This window comes from Carassius gibelio, chromosome B18, assembly GCF_023724105.1.
Source record: "Carassius gibelio isolate Cgi1373 ecotype wild population from Czech Republic chromosome B18, carGib1.2-hapl.c, whole genome shotgun sequence".
In the NCBI taxonomy this organism is placed as follows: domain Eukaryota; kingdom Metazoa; phylum Chordata; class Actinopteri; order Cypriniformes; family Cyprinidae; genus Carassius; species Carassius gibelio.
Window position 1 is genome coordinate 3,472,552 of NC_068413.1, and position 20,158 is coordinate 3,492,709.

A 20,158-nucleotide genomic window follows, 5' to 3' on the forward strand; every position below is an offset into this window, starting at 1 on the left:
TATATCCACACCATTGTTCATACAGTGTGCATGCCAAAGCAGGCCACATTACACGTCTATAACTCGTCTCCTTTGTCCCCCTCAACAGGTGTTGACCAAAAAAATCCCTGCCGGAGACTCTGACTTATCTTGTCCTTGAGCACAAACACACAGTCAGTCACACAGTGTGAATAATCTGAATGAGTCAGTTGTCAGCGTGACCTCACCACCCTGATATGCAGGAGGAACCCAAACTCTTGTGAAGTTCTCTCCATCCAGTATGTGTTAAAAATACCATGATGTAACTTTACTGGTGACTCGTTTCAGGTCTTTTTATTCATTTTAATTTTGCACGTCACTAATACAAATGCACACACACACACATACATATACACAATTATACACACTCTTATATACACTCCTATTACTGTCCTCCACCAGCAGCATCGAACATCTTCTTCCTGCCCTCCATACCAGACATGGCCTCCACGTTCTTACGCCAGTCGCCCACCTCCGACGAAATAACCTGACAAAACAGAAATCAGGTGTGCTGTTACTGATTATTGAAAAACCCTAAATATGTTTACTTGATTCTCTTGAACCTCTAAAACCCTACCAAGGATGATTAATGATGATGATAATACGAGTCGCAAATATTTTTTTTTCTACACCATGGTGCAATCAGCTTCCATAGTAATGTGACTTCACATTTTGCTGAGATAAACACATTGCATGCAGGTGTACCTTCTCTTGTTTAATGTCTTCTTTCTTTACAGATTTGAGGTTGGCTCTGAGGTCCATGGAGCCCTTGTGTTTGGAGCCCAGCAGCGCTCTCATCATCTCATCCGCAGACACGCGCACCTTCCTCAGGGCGGGCTTCTTAAACTTCCCTCCTAAATCTTGCACCTTCAGCTTCAGCTCATGGATCTTTCACAGACACCGTTAATTACAGAAACTGTCATCTGTTATTAGTGCAAGTTTAGGAAAGGTACAGTTCATTTACTCACATCTCTGTTGTTTTTATTCACTTTGGCCTCAAAGTCGTATCTCTCCTCATCCACTACCTCGATTTTGGCATTGAGTTGCCGACACAGTTTCTGGACATATAAAATTATAATTACAAAATGACTAGTTATTTAAAAAAAAAAAATTATGATTTGTGGTTTCATGATTTAAGTCAGCAGATCACTAAAATAAAACAAAATGGAAAGATGTGAGGTGACTGAAAAAAACCTTTGACTAGATCCCAGCTTCATGAGGAACTTAAATTCAGTCAATCTTTTTAAGGATACACATTATAATAATTCAAATGTCCTAAAAATATAGAAAGAACGACATGAGTCATTTTAACTCACTTCCTTTTTACTAGTTGGTCAGTGTCTGTTTATGTTAATGAAGCTGTCTTTCTCTAACCTGCAGCTCATCCATTGAGAGGCCAGTTATCTGAAGAGGTGGAAGCTTCTCGCTCAGATATTTCACCTTCTCCTCATCACGACTGACCATCTCCTGTTCCAACTCCTCCATGGCTCTTTGCAGCAAAAGCATCTGAGAAAACAGAAAGTTCTGTAAATAAGCATTCTGTAGGTTTAAACAGCAACAACAACAAAAACATACCGGCAATCAGTTCTCAAAGTACAGAAAACACACACACACACACACACACCACTATCATACCTTCAGGGAGAGTTTTCGAGATGCAGAAATCTTAGACTTCGGCTAAAGAACAAACAAACAAGTTGAATCTTAATTTTTATGCACTATATTGTGTCATTCAACAATTTAGAGATAAATGTGCATTTTACAATATCGTAGTGTTAGGTGAAAAAAATTAAAAATGTTAGCCTGAATGCACTGTAAGTCGCTTTGGATAAAAGCATCTGTTAAATGCATAAATGTAAATGTAATCACAATATGCTGTTGAATACCTTGGCTTGCACTCGAGGAGGCAATGGAGTAGGAGGCTATTGATGACATACAAAAATTCAAGTCAAAATATGAATACAAATACACAGTATTAAGCTTTTATCCCTTTAACTAATTATTGCTCTAATTTCAGTCTTAAAATTTGCATATACTATAGACTATTGACTTACATTGCTGCAGATTTGATGTTTATTGGTGGTTACGAAGAGAAAAGAGAAGAAAATATGAACAAGTAAAGAAATATACAAAGATTCGGGCAATGTTCACAAAACATAATGCATAAACACTTACTCTTCCGCCATTGTGAAACCTGTAAAAATCAAATAGGTAAAAACAAAAAGAAAAAGAGGCAATTATGAATAGTTGCAATCACAGTACTAAACTAAATAAATCTGCATTGAGAGATGTAGGCGACACAGAGACGCGTGTTACCTGAGGTGTTGCCCGTGGGTCAAGAAAGCTTCTGAAAGCACAAAGGACAAAGACAATTGTTTTTATGCCTTTTGACAGGCAGCAGCTTTGTAATTTTAGCTCACAGAGACAGGAATGGGAATGAATGGGCAGCTGTCCTCAACATATCAGGGACTGGGTGTGTGTGTGTCCTACGCCACAAGGACAAAGCAATTCAAAGCCTAATACAGTAAATGCCTCAAAATACATTTTTATGTGCATCTCAAATACAATATAGCAGACGAGGCACATCCTGTGAGATATTTGAAATCAAACATCTTAGTATAACGAAAACTCAAAAAATGACATATGCTATACACATCTGTTAATTACAGGACACGCCAAGTCATTAAGACTTTACCTCTTCAGAGCACATAGATTACAGTCATTAACAAGACATTGCATAAAGGAAACGTTTCCATCCATTAGTCATAGGTCAGAACAATCATCACCTGCTCACTCTCACATGTTCATAAGCAAACTTCACTTCCATAAATACTCAATTTTAAACACCATTTGCCCACAAACCCAGGACTTAAAATATTATATTATTACCGTTTTTTATTTATTTATTTATTTTTTTGTCATTTAAAGGAATGGCTCACTCAGCAATGAAAATATGCTGAAACTTTAATCTCAGGTCATCTAAGATGAGATGAGTTTGTTTCTTCATCCGAACAGATTTGGTGAAATTTTGCATTACATCACTTGCTCACCAGTGAATCCTCTGAAGTGAATGGGTGCTGCGGTCAAAATAAGAGTCCAAACAGCTGATACACTTGATCCATAAGTAATCCACACCACTCCAGTACATCAGTTATCATCTTGTGAAGCAAATATCTGCTTGATCGTAAGAAACAAACCCATTGTTAAAGCATTTTACTTTAAACCATTGATTGTGGCCAAAATATAAGTTCATAATCATTCTGTAAAAAATAAAAACATCCCCTGTTGTCCTCTCACATCAAAATCCTATTGTCGTTGAGAGCTGCTTTATAGCTGAAATTGTATTTGTTTCATAATTAAAGAGCTTTGCAACATCAATACTGTTATTTTCTTGTTTATTAACGTGAAGCTTCTTTGAAACATCTGTATTGTTTAAAGGGTTAATGTACTTGACTTAGCTAAATCCTTGACCATTTGAGCTGTTATACATTTTCATCTATAATCAAGTCATGAGATCTCGCAAAACTTTTACATGCAGGTTATTTGTTTACCAAAAAGTCCTTAAGGATTCATAAGGCCATGTCTTGCTCTGCTGCTTCGACTGTCAGTCTGGCACCGACAGACAGACTCTATGGATGAACAATTTCGGCAGCTTGGGGTGTCAGGAATATCTCTCATGCTTCCCCTTTGCATTTGTGATCCAGTATTAGCGCATTTCCAGGTCAATGAGGTGAAAACCCCTCTGATCCGAGGGTTCATTTAAAACTAGGCCGATATTTACAAGATATCGAATTGATCCTACATAAACATTCTACTTGTCCCGCTAATACACACATACAAACTGCGTACACACAAGTAATGCCACTCATACATATCCATACAAAAATAGTCTTTGATGACAATAAGTCAGGTGTGGATTAACGTGATGCCTGCTTATGTAATGGTTAATGTTAGACACAAACTGGGTCATTTCTGTAATGCAGTACATCTAAAGGCCCGTTCACACCAAGAATGATAACTATAATCTTAATGATAACTATATTAGTTATCCTACCAACAGATGATAATGTTCTGTTTCTAAGTGTGCACTGTAGTTTTGTCACTTGCCGCTTTATTAAATGGTCGAGCTCTTTAAAACAAGATGGATTCTGATTGGCTGTCAAAGTTGTGTCATGCATCAGATAGAAAAAAATAATTCTGAATGTAAATTCTTTGGTGATTTTAATAAAAAAATAAGCTGCATGGGGCCAATCTGCGAACAATGAGGTGAGCCCAGAGATATTTTACATATATTTTATATTATTTATACTTTTATTTATTATCTTAAAATTATGGAAAGGTCATGTTTTCATATATAATACAGATGTGTTTTTACATGAACAAGGTGATTTCTATATCTATATCTATGGATGATTTTTTTAGGCTATATGATTATACCAGTTATTGTTATGTATCATCCAAAATGTTATGTTTTAAAATGTGAGACAAACCAACTGACATTACAAAACATTGGCAGATGAATCGAAACTGCTGTTTATCAATTTAGCCTATGGTCCAATTAATAATAATAATCTATAACATACAATTTCTTAAAAAGTACTGTTTAATACTTTTTTCCAAAATATCACAACATAATATAAACATGAGCTACACATAGTTGAATGACCCACTTATAGTGCAAAAGGTTGTGGGTTCGATTCCCAGGGAACACATGTTAGGTAAAAAATGTTAGTCTGAATGCACTATAAATCGCTTTGGATAAAAGCGTCTGCTGAATGCATAAATGTATTATTAATAAATGCAAGTATGCCTAAGTGCTTATGCTTGACACAAGTATGTGTTTACAGAGGATAACAGTGGATCATCCAGTGGGGTAGCAGTGTGTAATAATAGTAGACTAATAACAGGCCTGGCTGCACAATCCACTGGCTTATTTGACTCTGAATGCAATGGGATTAGTCTTTAAGACTCTGACTTTTAATCCTCAACACTTGGGAAAAATTCAGCGCTGATTAAACAGTTATTTTCTAAAGATTTAAGATGGATATTATATAATGGCCAAGACTTTGGATGAAAGTGAAAAATCTAATATTAAAAAATAAGCACACATCTAGCCCAAAAACACGCGTGTGGGTGGGGCTAATGTCCGTGACCCGGATGTGCTCTGACTTTCCCGCCCCTCCCACCTGCGCGAGCAATGCGCCTGATCCTGCGTGAGTCACTACATCTGACGGGCGAATTTGGTTTTAAAATTAACCGCATAAACATCAACGTTTTGACATGAATGTGATCAAAATGGATCACAGAATCGACGATGCGCCTTCCTGAGATCTATTTATGACAGAAGAAGAGTTTTAATCGGCGCGAGGATCGATGGAGAGAGTTTAATGTCAGATTGAACCGTAAAGGTGAAACTGGTGAGCTGACAGGATCAAAAACACTAAAATAATCACTTTATAACCAAATCATTCAACGAATAAGCTTTTGTGTCTAATATAATAACGTTACCGCTGTGATGTATAAACAATTTGAATGCGGCTAAACTGATTAACGTTACTGCCTGATCCATACAGAGATAAACATGTAACTATATGCAATATATAATAATTATTATCGAATTACTTCTTTGATGAATTGGTTTTCTCTTAAATTTCTAATGTAATAATATAATACTTCGATATATATATATATATGTGTGTGTGTGTGTGTGTGTGTGTGTGTGTGTGTGTATAAAACACACACAAGGTGAACTCTTGTGATATTATACATAATTAAATTACGTGTAAGTTAACGTTATATTATGCAAAGATCATGTCATATCTAATAGTGCTGTTTTTTTAAGTGAACAAGATGATTGCAATAATGCAGATATATGGATTGCATTCATTTTGTGTAATTTAATTGATTATTTTGACGAATTAATAAAAATGTTTTTTTTTTGACTAAACTTATGTTACTTTACCAGTATTAAAAAAAAAGGTTTGATTAAATATTTTAAATACATGTTTTAGAATCGAATAAAAAATGTAAATTCTATTGATATTTATATTAATATATACTAATCATATAGAGCTTTATTTTGAGTGCATGATTATTTTATATTAGGCCTGTTGTGATCACCTGTTATAAAAACAGTTATTTGGTCAGTTAATGGATATGGGTCAGGTTGCTAGTGTCTGTTTTTTTTTCTGCCTTGATCCACTGTGCAAACTGTTTGTTTGTGTTCATGTATGTTTGAATAGATGAATAATGCCTGGGAAGTTAAAGGCGAAGATTGTTGCCGGGCGGCATCTGCCGGTCATGGACCGTGCCAGCGATCTCACAGATGCCTTTGTGGAGGTAAATCACATTTAACATTTACATTAACATTTAATCATTTAGCAGATGCTTTATCCGAAGCGACTTACAAATCAAGCATCAGTTGGTTAATGAAGTCACTTGCCTCGGCCCATTAAGATTAAAATGTTGCCTAAAATGCAGTTGGATATTACTTGTTTTATCATAGTGCAGCACTTATGAAGTTACGCTCCACAGGTGAAGTTTGGAAACACAACGTTTAAAACAGATGTTTACCCCAAATCCCTGAATCCTCAGTGGAATTCAGAGTGGTTCAAATTCGAGGTAAGGTCTTTTTTAATTTGTCCTGCTTTAGGTTGGATTTTTGTAGAGTCTATTCCATATGCTTATCATCCCCTTTGCCCTCAGGTGGATGATGAGGATTTGCAGGATGAGCCGTTGCAGATAACTGTTCTTGACCATGACACATACAGTGCTAATGATGCCATTGGAAAGGTATACATCGACATCGATCCGCTGCTCTGCAGTGAAGCTGCTACCGTCATCTCTGGCTGGCTCCCCATCTATGACACTATACACGGTGGGTATCCGCAAGCAAATTTAGCCTGTAATATTAAGGAGTTCTGACTTGTTTTGTTCTGATGACGTGCTTGTGTTCAGGTATAAGAGGGGAAATCAATGTGTTGGTGAAGGTGGATCTCTTCAATGATCTGAACCGCTTTAGACAGTCTTCATGTGGGGTTAAATTCTTCTGTAGTAAGTATCTAGATCATCTACTTCCATTTCTTCCAATACTTATTTTCTGTATCCCCTGATGATCAGTTTCCTCCACTTTTCTCTGTTCTCTTTCCTGTCTTTATTTTGTCATTCTCATTGAATTTTCACTCATTTTCATTCTGGCTCTGTCTCTCTTTTTCTTCAGCAACCTCTGTTCCCCGATGTTACCGGGCCGTTATGGTACATGGCTTTGTGGAAGAGCTTGTGGTGAATGAGGATCCAGAGTACCAGTGGATCGACCGTATCAGAACCCCTCGAGCTTCCAATGAGGCCAGACAGAGACTCATCTTTCTCATGTCAGGTACTAATACACAAACAGTGTCCTAGATTTAGGACTTTTGGATAGCACAATAAAGGCATATTGATCTAGTCTGACTAAGTGTACTTTAAGCTGCTTTGGGTAAGATCATCTGCTAACAGGCGACTTACTAGAAGAGTGCTCTCTGTGTCTCTGGAGACATATGCATGTGCAATCTGAGACACTCCTGTCAATATTCTCATGGCTCATGTGGTGTTTGTCTAAATGCATTTGTGTTTCTGTTGTAGGTGAATTGCAGCGAAAGATTGGTCTGAAGGTGCTGGAGATGGGAGGGAATGCAGTGGTGGGGTACCTACAGTGTTTTGATCTGGAAGGAGAATCAGGCCTTGTGGTCCGTGCCATCGGGACGGCATGCACACTTGAGAAAATCAGCACATTCCCTGCCACAGCCACACACCCCAGCAATTCCTCTCCTTCAAAAGACATGAAAGAGTGAGTGTCACCTACACAAACACAAAGTGCCTGTGCTCCAAAATCAAGGATAAAATGTCAGTGTGTGTGTCTGTGTGCATGTAAGCATAATTTTTAAAGAGATTTGGAAATATCTGCTTTTTTGTAAAAAGTGCATGTTACATGATATATAGGTTAATATATAAAACAGTGATTCTATTGAATTTTAATAAAAAAGGAAAAATAGTAATGCCGATTTGGTTTTAAAAAACATTTAATTTTTATCAATGTTGCTTAATTTATTTATTATTTATTTTTTTTAATTCTTTGATGAATAGAAAGTTCAAAAGAACCAATCAGCATTTATATAAAATTGTGACATTATAAATGTATTTACGGTCATGTTAACTGATTCCAAATTTTTTAATGATAGCATATCATGTTTTAGATTTTCATCTATTTTTAGCAGACATTTTTATTCAAGAAAATTGTTATTATTTAAATAATTTCTTCAAATGATCTAACATTCCTTTGTTTTTATTAAACAGGTATTAATGTAATCTGAAAAAGAAGAAAATGCTGTTCATTTACTCTGTTTTCTGTTTATATTTGTAAATGAGAATGAGGGTGTGTGCGTCTATTTGTTTTCTGAGTTGCTGTTTTATAAGTTCTACCGAAATGCGTTCTCAACACACAAACATACCACACCTCAATCTTGTTTTCCCCTGCATGTCCTTTATGTCCCTTCCTGCTCTTACTGTTTTTTTGGATTTCCTGCATGCTGCTTCTCTCCTGCACTAGCATGTGTTTGCGTTAGATTTAGGCTTAAAGTTTAAATGCCTTTCAGTTGTGCATTTCCAGACTAGGTGTTTTTTGCATCTGGACTACTGCCTTGAGTCTGTTGTGATTTGTCTTTGTGCTGTCTTGTCCCGTGCCCTCTTGGGAGCTATGAATGTTTGAATGGCTGTGACCTGCCTAACTAGACAGCATTTTTGGTGCTGTTTAGGTAGTCAGCTCAGTAGGTTGTAAGATGCAGCCAAAAAGGATGTTTCCTGCTGTTGGTTCTCTATGCGGTCTGCTTTGGGTGTGTGTGCGTGCATGTTTCTGTATGTCATCGTTGTATGTGTGTTTTTGTTCTCTGTGAAGGTTCAGTACACTCTGTGTTTGTGTTCAAATGTATGAAATATGCGTGAATGTATGTGTAGCTCTCCGCAGGCTGCTCCTTCCACTCTCGGATGTCGTTCCACACACAGCAGTCCAGTTCACAGCGCGAGCAGTCGTCTTTCTCAGGGCTTCTCCGTTTCTGTGCCAACACTGCTGTTCGCCGGTATGAAACCCAGACACAGGAGCTCAGAAGCCCCCAGAGCCAGGCAGTGTAGGCAGGTACCCCATGACCCCCATGATCCCCTCACGACTCTGCCACGGACCTGTCACCCCGTTCTTCATTGGCAGACAGCTATGACATCACCAGCCCCCCTCCCCTTCAGCTGCCAAAGCAACCTCGTTTACAGCTTAAAAATGCCTCTGACCAATCAGTAAGCTGCATTCAGCTGTCACTGTCACATAGAATATATCCAATCAGAGGTGTGGGTTTCCTTCTGGGGTTTTAAGTTGTGTGCGTTTCTACCCTTAGATTTATTTGTAATTTTTTTTTGTTTAGGCAGGGTTGTTGAATTTTCCATTTTGGCCTTTTAAAGGGATTAGTTGATTAGTTGTTATTAAAGCGTTGTGCTTTGGTTGGCTGAAACATGCTTCTTTTTCATCTCATTTGTGTCCTGCATCTTTTTTTGGTTTTCACAAAAAAAAAATTCTCCCAATTTTTTTTTCATCCCTGCTTGCTACCATAAAGCGCTTTGCTGTCTCTTCTTGACATCTTCACATGCTCTACCCTTTCAGCAGCAACACTTTTTTTCTTTCTTACTCACTATCTCTACCTCCACGTCACACACACACAAACATGTACATGCTTAAACACACACACACACAAACACACACACACGGGCACAGTCCTCATGCATGACCCTGTGAGTCCGTGTGTGTTGATGGAGTGTGTTCCTCCTTGCTCTGACAGGCCAGGGTTTGGGGAGGAGACTCCAGGCGTCCCATTATCCTCAGGACCCCCCACCCCTCTGAGAGCACAAACCTTCTCCTCCTTCTCCCCCTCCAAGTCCTACAGTCGCCAGTCCTCCTCCTCTGACACCGAGCTCAGCCTGACCCCCAAAACTGGTAAGATACCCGACCCCACCTGACCTCTGACACTCTACCAGACTCTTTCTCTATGAGCCTTGATTTTAATAAATGTTCGCACACTGACCCCAGTGTCAAGGCTGAGAGGCAGAGGGTCTGGGCACAGTGTCTGTCTAGTTTTGTGTTTAATTTGTTTATTTTTGTTGTGTTTTTTCTTTCATTATTACTTTATTACTGTGTATGTGAGCTGTTAATTTTTATTTGACTCAAGGCTGTGATTTTGTCATTTGTGCATTGTGGATTCTGTGAAGAAATTAAACTCCAACATGCCTTCCACATGTGAATCAGCCCCTTCTGAAGGACTTAAGTTCTTTAGAAGGGGCTGATTCTAATGAACTTTACCGTAGTACTGTTTTTTTTTTTTTTCATTTTTTATTTAATGCGTGATTGCCTCTTATTTTTTCATGCTCTTTCCAGGGATGCAAACTGCTTAGTTTTTTTCCAAATCCTCAGTGTGTTATAAAATAGGTCACTTATTCTGTTTCATCCTAAACCATGGACCTTTTTTCACTTCAGGGTTGAATTATTAAAGGGATAGTTTACCCAAAGATTTAAATTCTGTCATTATTTAACCTTGTTCATGTTGTTTTAATCTTATATGACTTTATTGTTCTTCTATGGAACATAAAAAAATATATTTTGAGGACTCTCTGACTGTTTATGTCCATACAGTGGAAGTCGATGAGGTTCAGTATTGTTTAGCTCCCAACGTTTTTCCAAATATCTTCTCAGTTTTCTTCAAAATAACTTTGTTGGTGTTCCACAGTAGAAATAAAGTCAACGAGGTTTGGGTAAATGATGGCAGTATTGTAATTTTCTCTAAAGATTATTATTAGTATTATATGCCCTTCATGTATTTTACACCCCCCAAAAATCATTTTAATTGGTGAAATGTTACTATCTTTGTTCAACTTGTATTTGTTTTCATGTGTAAAATAGCAGTAAACCATATTTAACCTTTTCTACACCTTTTAAATAAAAATCAAAAAGGGACCCCAGAGGGGTACTCCACCAAAAAATAAAAATGAAAATGTTTATTCTTTTTCCATACAGCAACCTGTTCATAGAGACCATGTCTGTCAAGCTCAAAAAGAAGAAAAAGTCACCATAAAGCACAATTTTTGTAGAGTATTCTGAAGTATATAAGTTAATTGAGAATTAACCTCTGAAATGGATAAAGAAAGTAATTATGACAGGAGAAACAATAGATTATACCTTCAAAACCAACCTGCTGGAAATAAAACCCTTGGAAAACCATTTTATTTACGTCCATCAGTTTGCATCTCCATCTGTTGTGTAGTTCAGTCACCCCTTATTTTTTTTCTCATATGTTGTCTTCATACCTGTCCTCCCCAAACTTCTCTGTCATTCTTTCTCTGTCAGTGGGGATATTTCACTGTCCCAGTACTCCCGCCCTTGACTCTGAATCATCTCCCCTCCCCTCTGTCCATCTGCCCTGTCACTTACGGCCAGTGATGTCCTCCAGGAGTACAACTCCTCCCCCACTCCATATCAGCCAATCAGACACAGCCATGCTGAGAAAGAGCGTGTCTTTCAGTGAGGAGCTGCTGCTGGCGGCCTCTGGTAGGACACACCCACTGCTGTTCCCATGACCTTTGACCCTTGGTGCAATGACTGCATCCAGTGTAACCACACCAACCCCTGTGCTGCCCCCTGGCAGAATATCATGGCCATCGCTGATTAAATTGTACTAACAATTTGAGATGTTTTTTTCTCATTTGCCCACACAAATCTTTTGGCAAATGCACTCTGAGTGCATGTTATGATACAGTGGTGTGGTTTAATGTCTTCTAAGCTCTCTGATTTAACACAACCCCACTTGCATGCGTTATTTCAGCCTGATTGCAGGTTAGATTTCTCTGCCATTGGAAGAAGAAACTAGAAAAAAGTAAACCAGCCACCCTCTGTCGTCTCTTATTAGCTGGTTCCAGAAATCTCATTTCCTAGTGCCTGGGCTCTGAGCTTATGTGTCTGAAACTGTATATGAATTGTCTTTTAATCTGTCAAAAAGAGAAAAATTGATGAAGTTGCCCAGCTAGTGAATGAGTAGAGAACATTTATTAAAAGTCTCTGAATGTTCAATGTTTTCATACATGGATTACTTTAATGGTTTATCCAAGTAATGCCATTATTACATTTTTAAAATGCATGTGAACACATCCTATTCAAGTTCAGATATGTATAAAAATTACACTATATTTACATTTGACTGCTGCTCTACCTAATAAAATCACTTGTTGGCCACCAAATGAATTACACTATTGTTCAAAAGTTTCAGGTAAGTAAGATGACAGTGAAGTCATTTATAAAGTTACTGAAGGTTTATATTTCAAAAACGGTAGTTTTTTTTGTTTGTTTTTTTTACTTATGAATGAATCATGAAAAAGTATCAAGGTATCCAAAAAATACTACCCAAAACAACTGTTTCATCATAAAAAAAAAAAAGAATGTTTCTTGAGCATCAAATCAGCATTTTATAATGATTTCTGAAGAATTGTTTGACACTGAAGACTACAGTAATGGTTGCTTAATTTGTAATCCTATTTCACAATATAACTTTCTAAGTAAATTCAGCCTTGGTAAGCATAAGCGATTTCTTTGGAAAAATCTTACTGAAGTTTTGAGCAATAGTGTATATTAACCATTTTTACATGCACATAATTTCCCTATTAATATATTCTGGTGAAGCCTTTATTTCTAAAAGAGGTCATATATGCTCCATGGGTATTGGAGTATTGCTGTATGCACGTTAGTTTCCTACTTTTGCAACAGCACACACAGAGCGCAATAAATAACTAAATGTAGTCTTGAGGCTTTTCTCTATACCAATTTCCTTTTCACTCCAAAAAATTAACTGAAAAGTTTGTACTTATGCAGATATAAATGAGTGATTTGCTTACTTGTCAATAAATTAATATTAATGTTCAAGTAGTCAAAACAGTAATAAAGTCTTTACATAGGCTTAATAGGGTAAATGTGTAATCTTAATTAATAGTTTTGATTATTCTTGTTTATGTAAATGCAGCCATGGGCACTTAAAAAGGTGAATGTATGTGAAGCCATTGGCTCTTGTAACACTAGGTTGTTTAGAAGTGATGTGTTGTTTACAGTCTTTGATTTCCCCCAAATTTCTCTCTTCTCTATCATGAACAGGAATGGGAAGTGGTGGCAGTGTAGGGAAGGAGGCGGGGCCTCTTAAAGCTCTTCTGAGGCAGCAGACCCAATCAGCACTGGAGCAGAGAGTAAGAAAAAGACACATTCACATGCATTTATATATTCACAATCAAGTTCATGCACAAAAGTGGAACTGGTGATTATGAGAATGATGTTTTCCACTCTGTCATTCTCTCACTGGATTTCAGGGGATTTCATCATCCTCTGAAGCGTTTGTTAGAACAGGGGTATGTCTTGGAGAGGGCATGCCGAATGCTTTCTGATCATAGAATCTTCCATGTTTCCCAAACTCCTCCCTGTTTGAGAACTTTGAACTGGAAGACCCGCATCTCTTCTTCTGTCCTAATGACAGTACTTCATTATCAAACCAATGACACAACAGTATTGTGACTATTGGTTTGGGGGCCATGTGGTTATGCACCCATTTCCATTGAGAATATTCTAGAACCTTTGACAGGTGCTAGGAAGCTCTCATTGTCTACCTGTACTTCACAGTTTTGCTGTGAACTTGGTCCAGGGTTCAAATATCTTGTAAATTAAGAAATTAATGTAAATGAAGAGCCAAAATCTTAAAGTCTTTTTTTTTTTAGGCTTTTAATCAGGAATTCATGCATATTTATTATGTATTTGCATTAGGGCTGCCCTTAATAGTCAATTAAAATTAGTCGACCAGAAGAGGCTTGGTCGACCAAAATTGTATTAATCGCTTAGTCGCAGAAAAAAAATTCCACAGGCGAAGTCACGCAGTCCGTGATGGATAGATCGTTAACAGCGCTGGTCTATGGCAATGCAGTACATCAGGCAAGACATCCAAATGCTCGCCTATTGTTCATCGACCTCAAATGTGGCTTATCACCTGAATTATGTAAGTATTAGCAACTTCACATTGCTGCTTGATCTAATGTTAATCTAGAATAATGTGCGCTGTTGTAGTGTCTGTGCGGAGAGTAGAAGCTGAACAGTAGTGCGCTCACTGCATGACAGATGGAGCCGACAGTGCACTCATTTGATCTGTCATCATACAGATAAGAATAATGATGAGCTCACACTGCATGATTTTCAAAATCATTGGATCATCGTTGTTTTCACACTTGACGACTGGTAGCATTCAGTTGCTGCTGTGTTCACATTGCACAATAGATTGGTGACAGGAGGTTACACACTGCATGACTTTACAATAAGCAAGTTCACAGACAACGCTGTCTGGTCCACAAACTACATTTCATAACCAAACACACACGAGAAGTGATAAGGAAATAACGCAAGATCACGCTGATATTGTTGTCTATAATAAGTCCTCCACGAATAAACAATTACAAAGATGACTTCGTAACATAGCCTACTTCTTCAGCGAATATTTTATTTACATAAATATAAGTACTTGAAAGTGAAACCCAATGAAAAATGCAATAAATATTTTGCCCTTTATAGAAGAATATGATTTACAGGAAAAAAACCTAGCCCCATTTTATGTATATTTATTGTATATTTATTTGTCTTTTTTTGTGCGTGTATGTATATGTATATTCAAGGACCTGTTCTGTATATTCTAATTTGATATTCTAAGAAGTGACTGACATTGCCACATTGTTTGTTTGTCTAATTGCTCAATATTATGTCCTCCCGAACTTCCCGCCGGCCTGCATTTTGCGCTCTCATTTTCTGAAGTTCATCGCAGATGTATGTTTCAGTCAGAACTCATTTCACACAACAGGATTTTGTATCGCTGACAGCTCCAGATATTTCAAAAGCCAAATATTTCATGGGCGTCTGCAATGCATCAATGATTCTTTCAGATCGCATCTTTAATAATTCTCACTGCGTGATTGTCACTCATATGAAAGAGCACCGATTTGCCTCCAATTTTAGGCATTTGTCGGCAATTTTGGAAATCAGGGCTAAAATCGTGCAGTGTGAACTCTGTATAATGCGTCTTTCAAATCTGTAAAGACTGTTTATTTGTGTGCACTCAGAATAACAACAAAACATTGCTTTTGTAAAATAAAGCAAAAAGGATGTGGGTTCGTTCTGCCATCTCAGACATATAAACTTGATCACAAAACTCCAAAACTATGTGTATACTTGCCTTACAGAAATTAAAAACATCTATAGAGATCGAATTGTCTACTTTCAAATAAACTAATTCAAATGGTAAATAAATATTCCATGGTTTTGTAATCTCTATGAAACTTGCATACGTCCTCTTCTGCCAAAATTATCCAATTATCCATCAGTCCATGTCGCTGACTTAACCTCTTAAGCCAGAAACAAAGCACGTAGTTTAGCCTATCAGATTATTAAAATGTTAATGCAGCCTCCTTACTGTTTTTCCCTAACACATTCAGAATGATTTGTTCTGCCGATGTGCTGTGGCAGGCTTATTGTGTGTGCTTGAGCGCTTATTAGACTATAGTCAATTAAAGGCACATTATAATGATTTCATATGGTTTGTTAACAATTATGCGATTAGTCGACAAATGCTTCAAATGAACAAGTTCTAGTTGACCAGAAAAATCCTTAGTAAAGGGCAGCTCTAATTTGCATGCAATATATCAGAATGGTAGGTTATGAGTAAAAGAGCCTCTATATGCTTTTATGTGCATCTTTTTACCACTTGTTAATGTTAAGCAACTTACATCAACTGGTAAGTCCTGATGTATTGCACTTGAACAGATTTGTTACCCAGTAAAAGAGCCTGTCTCCTATAGTGTCTGAGTCTCTGTATTTCTGCATGAGTCTTGTGCTGCTATTGCTGAATATTGACAATGTAATGGCATGACCTACAGGTTTCAATTTCTGTGCTGTAAAATCTTTAGTTCTGTGTGCAGATTTCGGTGCAGAAGTTCACCTGTCTTCATGGCATTTGCTAGAATGCCATTGGGTCACCCGTGTCATTTCTGTATGATCCCTCCATCACCGTTCTGTGTGTTTCAGGAATACCCTTTCTTCACGTTGACCGCCTTTCCTCCTGGATTTCTCCTTCATGTGGGAGGTGTGGTCAGTGCACGTTCAGTAAAGCTTCTGGATCGAATTCACAACCCAGGTGAGACACAAACAAATTCACCAAATATATGATACATGAACATAATTTAAAACAACATTAAACATAATTCACTGTAGCAAGAACGTAAATTAATCATCAGGTGCATTAATGAGGTAATTTGGCAGTTTGCATGTTGTTGGTGAGGCTTTTGTTGTATTTTCAATTTAAGTTCTTTGTACAGTGTATGTTCTGCATCACATGCACCATTTCTTGGCTTTAATGTTTTGTCCTCTTCAGCTTATGATGCTCTATTACTCTTATTTGCTTATAGAAGATTTTGAGACATCCATCTCCCCGGATCATTATTTTTGCACTATTAACACATGCACAAAAATACTTTTTGTAAACCTACATGTACCCGTTCTAGTCTGTGCCAACAGTGCATTATGGGGATGTAAATATTGGTATTAATGCAATTTAATACAATGTTTTTATTTATTATAAAATCTTTTTTATTTATTATACAATTTACAAAAGCAAAAAATGCCTTTTCTCTATTCTTTTGCTCTATTCTTTTTCTGTTCTGTTTTCTTTGTATTTATTATATAATAATAAAAAGCCTTGCTCCATATACTACGTTAGGTTAACTGAGACTTGTCATAGCACTTTTTTGTTGATTCTGATTGCTTCCATTGGCCTCATTTGTAGGTCACTTTGGATAAAAGCTTCTGCTAAATGACCAAACGTAAATGTATTATTTTAACAATTAACTGTGCGTAATTACATGCAAGTAGCTCTAAACCAAACCCTAATCCTAACCCTAACCATATAGTAAATACATGTGGTTAATTAATATTAAGCAAATATATAACCAGTATAACCAAATATTATATCGTATAATAGTTTAATATCGATTTTTAACTGATAAGTGGCTGATTTGCTGCTTAATTATTATTGATTATCATTTTAGTATATATATTTTTTAAGTATGCATATACAGTCAAACCAAAATTTATTCAGATGCCTTCAACATTTCTCACATTATCACAGTTTATACGCTATAGTTTAGAAAATGGTAATAAAATATGACAAGAACTCAGAGTTAAGCTGTTTCAGAACGAATACATCTTGATGATGCGATATAACTTTGATAGAAAGGTATGTAATGGATTACAATTAACGTAATAAAGTACACAGTTAGATAATCCCAATTTAGGTCTACCAATGCCTAATTATTGCATAAAAATATTGCATTAAGCAATAATAATAATAAAAAAACACTTAAGCAAAACATGGTCAGGTCAAGGTGTCTGAATATTTATTCCAAATTTTATTTTTCAGTTTCACTTGTAGTCCAGTTTCACTGTATGAAGAATTTGAGTATGATATGTCACAGTTGACTTTATTTTGCTATCCTCACTTACATGAACTATAGTGACCTGCACCCACTAGTAAAAAATATAAAAAATTAAATGTGGTGTTATATTTTTGGTTTGACTGTATAGACTATTTTGAGCTATAGAAATCTACCAAATCCAGACTCTCCATCTACAAGAACATGTTTGATTGTCCCTGTTATTTGTGTATTTAGCTAAATTTTGGAAATAATTATGAATTTATATATATATACAAATATATATATATATATATATATATATATATATATATATATATATATATATATATATATATATACAAAAATTATAAAATAAAACTAAATCATGATAAAATTTCATGATGCACTGCATCACAAAATAAATAAATAAATGTTTGTCAGGGTGAACTTCTACATCCCTGTAGCATGTCTCATAATCTTTCTAATTCTCATTCCCTACCCATCCTAACATTTGTCTATCCTCAGTTTGACCCATAACCCTTGTCATGCTTTTGTGATGCTGCCCATCACAGTGATCTGATTGTATTTCTTTAAAACTTGCATGGATTCAGGCTTTAAGCTAACCAAGCTGAGCCATTACCTACTAATTTACATTTTGCTGACATGTTTCCAAATTAGGTATCACATAGAGAGGTTGTTGTTTTGTATAGTGGACTGTAATTAAAGGGAGAAAAACTGGTAGCACTTTATTTTACAGTCCTGTACATACTATGTACTTATTATAGTAATTACAATAACTATAATAACTAGGTACTAACCCTGAACCTACCCCTAAACCTAACCCTACCCCATGTAGTTACCTTGTATTACCAGAACTTTCTTAGATAAATACACTGTAAGTACACTATAAGTACATGTTAGTACACGTACTGTAAAATAAAGTGCAACCGAAAAACTTAAAAGTTCTGAACTGCAACTCAGAGGTTGTCCATTCTTTTATTTTCTTAATTGTAACTTATAGATGACTGCAAACACACACTTACACCCACACTAGTTATTCCACAACATACAAATGAAACACATTTACTACTACATCTGTGTACAAATGTTTTATTAGTGTTTGCGAGTGTGTGTGCATTAATAAAGCATGGTTTGGTTGAAGGAGCCGCTCATGTAGTTCTATTTTAGATGTGCTGGTTTAGAGCCTCTGACATAGTGCTGTTGCATGCTTTTTTCTCTATCTCTTTCTCTCTGTTCTTCATCTTTCACCACTTTCCCCCTCATTCTTTCTCCCAGACCTCTATTTTCTTCCTCTCTCTCCATCTCTCCTCTCGCTCTCGTTCTCGTGGTCACCCTCTCAGATAACTCTTGTCTGACTTTGCAGTTCCTGTGGAGTGGTGTTGTCCAGTGTTGTGTTCTTGTTTGTAGTAGGTGTTTGGTTTTCTTTTTCTTTTCTACTCTCTTTCTCTCTCTCTTTCTCTCTTTTTCTCTCCGCTCCTTTAACCGATCTACTAATGTGGCGATTTGGCTCAGCCTTGGGTAACACCAGATCATACAAACTGCTAGACTGGAATAGTTTCACTGCAGGTACTACCCTACCCTCAGTCCTGCTTTTCACACACAAATCCACACTTACACACACAGCCCTTGGCAGCTCAGCTATTACAAATTTTTCTAAATGTAAATACATATTATCGGTTTTGAGATTTAAATTTTTTAATCTTTAGCAATTAATCAACATTGTGATAATGCATAAAGGGACTGTTCACACAATAATGAAATTCTGTCATCATATACTGACCCTCGTGTTTTTCTAAACCCTTATGATATTTTTTCTTCTAAGGAACATAAAAATGTTCAGCTGCTTTTTTCTGTTAAATAAAAAGCATAGCATGTTAAGACCTTCCACAACAGGTTTTGTGTGGATGACACCAAACACCACTGGTTCTTGCGTGTCTCCTAACCAATCTGAAAATGATGGGAAGGTCAATTTTTTTGTCCCTTTATCTTATTTTTATTTAAAAAGAGCAGCGTTGAACATTTTTTTCCTGCAACTAGGGATGTCAACGATTAATCGATGATCGATTAATTGTCGATAAGAGATGCAATCGATGGTCGATAAACTTATTTAATGTTGGGCTGCGTGCGGCTCCTGAGTAAAACACATGCGAGCGGCTGTAAGCAAATGTGACAGTGTATAAATGTACCATCATACATTCACAATGTACAAATTAAGCTTTTAATGTGATCTAAACCCCCTTTAATTCAATTAAGGTTAATGATTAATCGGTTAATTGATTGTTAATTTAAACTACAATCAACCATGGAAATTATTGAAAATTGACATCCCTACAGAAGCAGTTTTTTTTTTTTTTAAGAAAGGCGTGCAGGTTTTGAATAACAGGAGGGTCAGTAAATGAGTTCTTTAAATTTTACAGTGAACTCTTTTCCCTTAATATGTATTGAAATATGTTATTGAGTGCATATTCACGATTAAGAAGATGAGTTGATTTTTGTCAAGAGTGATTATAAATATTTATAAAGTTGAATTAAGTGTGTAGAAGGAGTCATTTATGCATTACATTAGCAATCTCAG

At 36.5% G+C, this 20,158-nt stretch overlaps 2 protein-coding genes across 28 annotated transcripts in view; one reads left to right on the forward strand and one right to left on the reverse strand.

The window, feature by feature from the left end:
* Window positions 1-281: 281 nt before the first annotated feature.
* tnni1c (troponin I, skeletal, slow c) lies at window positions 282-1,951 on the reverse strand. Its single transcript, XM_052582043.1, has 6 exons — window positions 1,905-1,951; window positions 1,654-1,695; window positions 1,393-1,524; window positions 987-1,076; window positions 724-906; window positions 282-505 (listed from the first exon to the last, which is right to left on the reverse strand). The coding sequence occupies exons 3-6, from the start codon at window positions 1,522-1,524 to the stop codon at window positions 404-406; spliced, it is 507 nt and encodes a 168-aa protein (XP_052438003.1). The 5' UTR covers window positions 1,654-1,695; window positions 1,905-1,951; the 3' UTR covers window positions 282-403.
* Window positions 1,952-5,186: 3,235 nt separating this feature from the next.
* LOC127977240 (C2 domain-containing protein 5) overlaps window positions 5,187-20,158 on the forward strand; it is a 32,781-nt gene continuing 17,809 nt past the window's right edge. For 13 of the 27 annotated variants that reach the window (XM_052581985.1, XM_052581991.1, XM_052581995.1 and 10 more), the window contains exons 1-12: window positions 5,187-5,435; window positions 6,261-6,357; window positions 6,553-6,639; window positions 6,724-6,895; window positions 6,976-7,071; window positions 7,238-7,393; window positions 7,639-7,843; window positions 9,007-9,180; window positions 9,873-10,027; window positions 11,432-11,632; window positions 13,223-13,311; window positions 16,178-16,286. In XM_052581985.1, coding sequence (XP_052437945.1) covers window positions 6,268-6,357; window positions 6,553-6,639; window positions 6,724-6,895; window positions 6,976-7,071; window positions 7,238-7,393; window positions 7,639-7,843; window positions 9,007-9,180; window positions 9,873-10,027; window positions 11,432-11,632; window positions 13,223-13,311; window positions 16,178-16,286 — 1,534 coding nt within the window. In that variant the 5' untranslated portion in view covers window positions 5,187-5,435; window positions 6,261-6,267. The remainder of the gene's footprint in view (window positions 5,436-6,260; window positions 6,358-6,552; window positions 6,640-6,723; window positions 6,896-6,975; window positions 7,072-7,237; window positions 7,394-7,638; window positions 7,844-9,006; window positions 9,181-9,872; window positions 10,028-11,431; window positions 11,633-13,222; window positions 13,312-16,177; window positions 16,287-20,158) is intronic. The other 14 variants (XM_052582006.1, XM_052582007.1, XM_052582008.1 and 11 more) reach the window with 4 other exon arrangements.